The sequence below is a fragment of the Somniosus microcephalus genome, chromosome 4 (genome assembly GCF_052327205.1).
Source record: "Somniosus microcephalus isolate GS21.2 chromosome 4, FLI_Smic_1.0, whole genome shotgun sequence".
NCBI lineage: Eukaryota > Metazoa > Chordata > Chondrichthyes > Squaliformes > Somniosidae > Somniosus > Somniosus microcephalus.
Genome location: NC_140990.1, coordinates 195,315,850 through 195,324,147, shown reverse-complemented (window position 1 = coordinate 195,324,147; position 8,298 = coordinate 195,315,850). Strand labels below are relative to the sequence as shown.

The 8,298-nt window shown below is 45.1% G+C and overlaps 1 protein-coding gene across 1 annotated transcript; it reads right to left on the bottom strand.

The window, feature by feature from the left end:
- Nucleotides 1-2,202: 2,202 nt before the first annotated feature.
- LOC147120109 (secreted phosphoprotein 24-like) lies at nt 2,203-8,072 on the bottom strand. The gene is made up of 4 exons (XM_085983819.1): nt 7,777-8,072; nt 7,532-7,635; nt 7,224-7,352; nt 2,203-2,498 (listed from the first exon to the last, which is right to left on the bottom strand). The coding sequence occupies exons 1-4, from the start codon at nt 7,826-7,828 to the stop codon at nt 2,325-2,327; spliced, it is 459 nt and encodes a 152-aa protein (XP_085839945.1). The 5' UTR covers nt 7,829-8,072; the 3' UTR covers nt 2,203-2,324.
- Nucleotides 8,073-8,298: the final 226 nt, after the last annotated feature.

Below are 8,298 nucleotides of genomic sequence, written 5' to 3'. Positions count from 1 at the left end.
CACCTGCTGCGGAGCGGCAGGCTGCGGTACTGCAGGCCTTCCTCCCTCTCTTAAGGGGGAGGTGCCAGCAACAGCGCGATCGCCGCTCGCTAGTGCCGGCAAATGAGCCCGGCACCACGGAGAAGTGCCGTGCTCCCAGAAAACAGCCAGCAATGCCGCGGGGTGGGGGGTGGAGGAGGCCGGGGAAGGAGGTGCGGCCAGGCGGCCGCCGAAAAAGCGGCCGGCCGCACATCCGCCTTAACTCGCCCCACTACCGCATCAGGTAGGCCCCGTTTTCTGGTAGCTGTTTGCGGCCGCCGCGGAAGAGGCGGCCGCAACTCAATATGGCGGTCGGGCCGGTAGCGGGGCGGTAACGGGGCACTGCGCACACCGATGACGTCATCGGTGGCGGCGCAGCGCTACTGGCTAACGCCGCCATTACCGCACCGCTGAATATCGGGGGAAGTTTAGCAAGTGGCGCAAAAGCCCTCTTTGGGCGAAAACTGGGCGCAAAGCCAACCGAATTTCTAGGCCTTGATTCTTTAAGGTAAGTGGCTTGTTATTTAAAATTATAACATTTTTTCCACAGCTTTATTGTTTTTAAGGACTTTACAGTAAGGTAAGTTTATTTTTAGACCCGATTTCTTAAAAAATTATTTTTTTCAAAAACTTGATTAATTGTTTAAAATAGTTTTTTTAAAGTTATTTATAGTTCATTTAATTAGTGGGATGTTTTTTAAAATTTTATTTAAAGTTTAAGTAGTGTTTTGGGCGCCCGTAGTTTTCATGAGTTTGACAGTTCTTACTATCAAATTCATGAATGAAGTTTTCCCTCCCCTGATTGGCTGCCCAGTGCTCACCTGATCCCAGCCAGCACATCGAACTAACTGTGCCGCTGGATCAGGCAAGCACAGCGCGCCGACAGCTGAACCGGGCCAATGACAGGAATTCCAAGCAGTCCCAGGCTTCAGCTGTCGGCGCGCCGGGTAAGTGCACATCGAGGGCTTGCACGCGCGGCAAGCCCCCGAACCTAATTTCTGGGCCATTATACTAAATTGCAAGAAGTACAAGTAAATTGCTGTTTCACCTGGAAGGAGTATTTGGGGCCCTGAACAGTGGGAAGGTAGGAGGTAAAAGGGCAGCTGTCGCATCTCCTGTGCTTGCATGGGAAGGTGCCGTGGGAAGGAGAGGGGGTGTTGGGGGTGATTGAGGATTGGACCAGTGTGTCACAGAGGGAGTGGTCCCTTTGGAATGCTGAAAGGGGATGGGAGGGGAAGATGTGTTTGGTGGTGGAATCATGCTGGAGGTGGCAGAAATGGTGGAGGATGATACATTGAATGTGGAGGCTGGTGGGGTGAAAGGTGAGGACAAGGGGAACCCAATCGTCATTCTGGGAGGGAGGGGAATGGGTGAGAGCAGAAGTGCGGGAAATAGAATGGACAAGGTAGAGGGCCATGTCAACCATGGTAGAGGGGAATCCTCGGTTGAGGAAAAAGGAAGACATATCGGAAGCACTAGTCTGGAAGATGGCAGCGTCAGAGCAGATATGACAGAGATGGAGAAATATAAATGATGCTGCACTCATGAAGCCATCAGTTGTCTCTGTCCTGATACCATGGTTGTTGTCAGGGGGGAACATTCTCTCTGATTCTAGAATATTCTAAAATTCAGTGAAGAACAAATTCATCCTCTTGGGGTCAATTCAACAATCCTCTGGCACTGGTTGGAGAACACCCAATAGCAATTGAGCATCAGGATCTGCTCTCCCACTGTCTCTGGGAGGACAATTAATTAAATACAAGCCTCAGACTCGATTCTGACACAGCTGAATTCAGGCTTCAACAGCTTATTGTAGTTGATAATCATCTGAGTAAAAGTCCCAGATTATACTTACATTTGAAGACACCTCAAGTGATCTTTCTTTCGACTTGTTTTTCACCTGAAGTAAAATATTAATATTTGTATGTTTAATGCAGGGGATCAATGATACAATTCCAAACAAATTATTTAAATATTAAATTATAACTGAGGAATTGTTAGCTTTGGACATTTCAGAGTTGCGATTCAATGGTTGAGAATTGGAGTGGAGAAATCCTCATCAAACATCTCATGTTCTGCAGTGCAGCGATAATCAACACAGCCCTGGTACAGTGGGGCTGTGGGGTCAATGGTTAAACTAATGTTTGGTGACACTCCCCATCAATTGGGATTTATGGTATTGAACCTGCAGTTCCGCTCCCGGAAGGACCAGCCTTTAGTGTCTATTATTGGTGAGAAGGTATTAAAATATTAATATTTATATGTTTAGCACAGGAGACCAATTATTTTGTAAATGTTTTCAAGTGTTAGAAAGCCCATTGCCCTGATTTGTATAATTGTGAGGCTACCTCAATACTGTTTTCACTTGACTCTGATGATTCACTGTTGCTGTCAGCAGTCTTCAAACCTCGACACTCCACATCAATGTCAACGACCTCATCAGCAAAATATTCAACACGGCTTTTGCAAACACCTTTTTCCTGTCAAAATAAAACACAAATTATCTTAAATAATTAAATGACAACAAGCTCAGTAGTGACACAGGGATTTTCCATGATATAACTCAGTGCACACGGCCCTTTCTATGATATAACTCAGTACTCACGGCCCTTTCTATGATACAACTCAGTACTCACGGCCTTTTCCATGATATAACTCAGTACACACGGCCCTTTCTATGATATAACTCAGTACACACGGCCCTTTCTATGATGTAACTCAGTACTCACGGCCTTTTCCATGATATAACTCAGTACACATGGCCCTTTCTATGATATAACTCAGTACACACGGCCCTTTCTATGATATAACTCAGTACACACGGCCCTTTCTATGATATAACTCAGTACACACGGCCCTTTCTATGATATAACTCAGTACACACGGTCCTTTCTATGATATAACTCAGTATTCACGACCCTTTCTATGATATATCTCAGTACTCACGACCCTTTCTATGATATATCTCAGTACTCACGGCCCTTTCTATGATATAACTTAGGACTCACGACCCTTTCTATGATATAACTCAGTACTCACAGCCCTTTCTATGATATAACTCAGTACTCACGACCCTTTCTATGATATAACTCAGTACACACGGCCCTTTCTATGATATAACTTAGGACTCACGACCCTTTCTATGATATAACTCTACTCACAGCCCTTTCTATGATATAACTCAGTACTCACGGCCCTTTCTATGATATAACTCAGTACACACGATCTATTCTATGATATAACTCAGTAGACATGGGGATTTTGATGCTACAATATAACTCAGGACTCACAGTGGCCTTTCTATGATATAACTCAGTACTCACGACCCTTTCTACGATATAACTCAGCACTCACGGCCCTTTCTATGATATAACTCAGTACTCATGGCCCTTTCTATGATATAACTCAGTATTCACGGCCCTTTCTATGATATAACTCAGTACTCATGGCCCTTTCTATGATATAACTCAGTACTCACGGTCCTTTCTATGATATAACTCAGTACTCACGGTCCTTTCTATGATATAACTCAGTACTCACGGCCCTTTCTATGATATAACTCAGTACTCATGGCCCTTTCTATGATATAACTTGTAATGATATCAGCAAATAGAGATGGTATTTGCCTGTTTGATTATGATGCCTTATCAGCATGTTTGCATGTATTGATTGCTTGTGCCTGACCAGCAGAGGGCATGTGACCAAGACAAGCAAGGCAGTTTGGTTTCAGTTTTGTTCTAGATGGATCACCAGCATCGTGTCTCCTGTAAATGCTGTATAAAGAGTTGAACAGACTTTAGATTAAAAGACATTCTCCTTCATAAATGTCTCGTCATTGAACCCACAAAGAAATCAATACATGGTGTCAGAAGTGATTGAAAGAGATGAAGAGAAAAAATCTGAAGTTAAATCAGCTCTCCACAAATTAGCAAGCCAAAAGAGAACATCGTTGCTTACCATTGGAGAATAGCTAACGAAGTGAAAAAATGGAAGGTTTACACCCACCGGCGACGCTTCAGTTGACAGGTAATGTGGCTGAAAATTGGAGAAGGTTCAAACAACGTGTGGGGTTGTATTTATCAGCAATTGGAGCTGACGAGAAAAGTAATAAAAGGAAATCGTCACTGTTCTTACATGTCGTGGGTGATGAAGCGCTGGAGGTGTATAATAACTTCACATTCGCTGCTAATGGAGACAAAATGAAGCTAGATAAAATAATGGAACAGTTTGAGGCCTACTGCATACCTAAACATAACATGACGTTTGAGAGGCACAGATTTTTCACATGTGTACAGAAAACAGGTGAGACTATTGATCAGTATGTGAATGAACTGAGAAACCGAAGCAAAACATGTGGATTTGGGGGACTGACAGACTCGCTGATAAAAGACAGACTGGTGTGTGGTATTCCAGATAATGGTCTAAGGGAAAGACTGCTAAGAGAGCAAGATCTAGACCTGGGAAAAGCCATAGCACTGTGTAGGGCTACAGAGACTGTGAAGTTGCAGGCAAAGGAGCTGTTCAGTGACAATAGCTGCAACGTGGGTGCAGTGAGAATGAACGGACATGAACCGTTTAACAAAAAGAGCGCCAATGTGAAAAAAGAGGCGTGGCCAGCGAACGAAAATGAAAGGGACAATCGAAAGACATGTAGTCGATGCGGTACACAGCATCCACCAAGAAAGTGTCCAGCATATGGTAAAACATGCAATAGTTGCAACAAAAACAACCATTATGCCCGTTGCTGTAAGAACCAAGCGCAACAAAGCAAGGTCCATACAGTAGATGAAAGCGAGATAGAGGAGTTCTATGTAGATGTTGTGTCTGAAAACAAAAAAGAAGAAAGAGACTGGATGTTGACACTAAAAGTGAATGACATACACATTCCATTTAAATTGGATACTGGAGCACAAGTTAATGTGATATCAGAGACTGATTTTAAGAAAATTAGACCCAGACCAAAGATACATGGAATAAAAGTGAAAGTGACAGGATACTCAGGTACTGATATACCAGTGAAAGGAAGATGCATTGTCAAAGTAACACACAAGGACAGAGAGCACACGCTAGCATTAATCGTGGTGCCAAAGGATGTGCAAGCCATGCTAGGTTTAAAAGCCTGTGAGAGACTGAACCTGGTAAAGAGAGTCCTCGTTGTGGAAAGCGAAGGAGAGACAGTCTATGATGAACTGAATGTTGCGTACACACCGGGTAAGCTGATGTATACAGCAGACACGTTGTCCAGAGCTGTTGACCCAGGAGAGCCCGCAAACACAGTGAAAAGACTGAAGTACAAGGCAAAAGACAGTGGAACTGACTTCTACCAAAGCATGCTTGTATACCGCACAACGCCGCTCGAGTGTGGTAAGTCACCAGCCCAACTCCTGATGGGACGACGGCTAAGGTCAAACCTACCCATCCCGGAGAACCTCCTGAAAACAAAAGAGGGGGAGAAAGTGAGGAAGTTCAAAGAACAACAGAAAGAAAAGCAAAAGTACTACTATGACAGAGGAACACAAAACCTACCTGAACTCCACACTGGTGACCAAGTAAGGTTCAAAGACAAAACAAACACATGGACTCAGAAGGGAGCTGTACTGAGTGAAGTTCAACCAAGATCATACACCATTCAGACAGATGAGGGTGCTGTTCTGAGAAGAAATCGTCGAGATCTTCTCATGGGACCAGCCACAGCAGGTCAAGAGACTGATACTGTTGAACAACCTGATCACACAGCTGAGAACCAATCATCTGAGGCAACAACTCAGATTCAAGGACAATCAATCAGAAAATCCTCAAGACACGTGAAGCCTCCTGAGAGACTCATTGAGCAAATTTAAGGACTATTGTTATAGAAGGAAGTAATGTTATCTTATTCTTTCTTCAAGTTCTAGTGTATTGACATATTTCATGTGAACACACAAAGCAAGGTTAAAAAACCTTGATCATGATAATGATAATGTAAGTTCATTAAGTGTTACAGTTAAAATGCAGATTAATACAAAGAAAACATGTTGTTAGTTAAAAGTAAAATACTTTTGTTTTAAGAAAAGGAGATGTAATGATATCAGCAAATAGAGATGGTATTTGCCTGTTTGATTATGATGCCTTATCAGCATGTTTGCATGTATTGATTGCTTGTGCCTGACCAGCAGAGGGCATGTGACCGAGACAAGCAAGGCAGTTTGGTTTGGTTTCAGTTTCGTTCTAGATGGATCACTAGCATCGTGTCTCCTGTAAATGCTGTATAAAGAGTTGAACAGACTTTAGATTAAAAGACATTGGCCTAGAAATTGAGTTGACGCCGCGCCAGGGCTTTAGCGCCGGAAATTTAGCGCCGGCGCTAATTCCCTTGCGCGCGCCAAAAATTCAGTAGCGCCGCGCCCAGACGGCTGCCGGCGCTACTGGCGGGCGTGAGCGCCTCCCAATGGGCGCTGAGTGCCGAATTGCGGCGCTAATCCGGCGCTGCGGCACCCGATGCGGTGCGGCAGGCTGGGGAAGTGCAGGCCTCCTCCTTCAGTTAAGGAGGAGCTGCCTGCACCCGCCCGCTGTCCGTTCAAATATTGAAAAAATGAGCCCGGCACCTCGGACAAGTGCCGGGCTTGCAGGCCAGACGCATCTGTTCCGCGGGGGGGGGGGTGGAGGAGTCCGGGGAGGGAGGTGCGGCCAGGCAGCCGACGGGAAAGCGGCCGGCCGCCGCGCGACCTTAATGCGCCGGCGCAAACTCGGGGAAGACTCGGTTGCCAGAGTCTTAGTTGCGGCTGCCACGGGCGAGGCGGCCGCAACTGAATTTCGGCGCTGGGGCCCGTCGTCATGGCAACCGGGACGCTGCGCACACCGATGACGTCATCGGTGCCGGCGCAGCGCTACCGGTCTACCGCGGCGTAAGGGCCCCAGGCAATTTCGGCGCCGGCGCCAAATGCAGCGCTAGGCCCTCTAGCGCCGCAAAATCGGCGCTAAGGGCACTCAATTTCTAGGCCATTCTCTTTCATAAATGTCTCGTCATTGAACCCACAAAGAAATCAATACATAACTCAGTACTCACGGTCCTTTCTATGATATAACTCAGTACTCACGGCCCTTTCTATGATATAACTCAGTACACACGATCTATTCTATGATATAACTCAGTACTCACGGCCCTTTCTATGATATAACTCAGTACACATGGGGATTTTGATGCTACAATATAGCTCAGGACTCACTGCGGTCTTTTTGGGGCGGAAGTGACAGTTGGGATCATCAAATTCCAGTCCAGAATTCTTGGAGCAGACGGTTTCTTTCACCGAGAATGTTAAATCCACGTTGTACGACAATTTGCCTGTGCGATAAATCTAATGGAAGGAAACAGGTCATTAGTGTGTTACCGTATCTAGTGTTCTTACTCTGGTCAGATAAAGCTCAGAACAACACAGCTCTTTATTTTCAACAGATGCCTCCACTGGGACAGTCAGAATCATCAACCAACAGGGACTTTAGACAGTGAAACACACTTAGACCCGGACACATTTACATCCTTCACTCTTCTCCTGGTTATACCACAGAGATTGGTGGTCTCAGTGATTTCATTCAGCTTTAGAACTGACACTCTCAGAGCATCCTTCGGGCTTGGGACTCCTGCAGAGAGAAAAGGAAAGTTGTAAAACACACTCCAGCATTCTCAGTGAATTCTTTCGAAACATTGGTAAAATATCGCTGTCTGAAGCTCATTCCCAATAATTGGTTGCTTTATGAGGTGTCGCTCTCTCCAGTATGTACCTGAGCAGTGGAGGATCTGCACTGCAGCAATGGTGAGGAGAAAGGATTTCATTCTGCCTCTTGTTGATCAGCTGGCTGGTTTCTAAGAATAAAGGAGCTTCTTCTCTCTCTTGCTCTGCCTTTCCCTTGCAGTGTTCAGTCTTTATATACTGCACCTCCACCACATTCAAACACTGACTCAGATTTGCTCAGTTTGGTGATCCTGTGCACGGAAATCTGCTGACAAGTGGGTTGTAATATGGGCAGAGCTTCCTCCAAATATCGTCATCGTGTTTAGATTTGGTGGCAAATGTGTGAGATCAGATATTATTCCTCAGAATATGAAATAATGAACTGACAGAGGAGAGGAAATGATCCTCTGTAATCTGTACAAAGTCACACTCAGTCCACTGGAGTTAACTCCTGGAATTGTTCAGTTATGGGAACTGTGACATTATTTGGATCATTTCTTGCATCAAGCATTATCTCCGGAATTTCTGCTGTATATATGCTGCTCATCGATGAGTTGAAGATAAAGCAGGA

What these genes read in the sequence shown, in the direction of transcription:
- LOC147120109 (XM_085983819.1), bottom strand. Translation starts at nt 7,828, where the DNA reads ATGAAATCCTTTCTCCTCACCATTGCTGCAGTGCAGATCCTCCACTGC. An exon ending in CCAGGAGAAGAGTGAAGGAT is followed by an intron (nt 7,353 to 7,531) that starts GTAAATGTGTCC and finishes TCCTTCCATTAG; the next exon opens with ATTTATCGCACAGGCAAATT. An exon ending in TCCGCCCCAAAAAGACCGCA is followed by an intron (nt 2,499 to 7,223) that starts GTGAGTCCTGAG and finishes TTATTTTGACAG; the next exon opens with GAAAAAGGTGTTTGCAAAAG.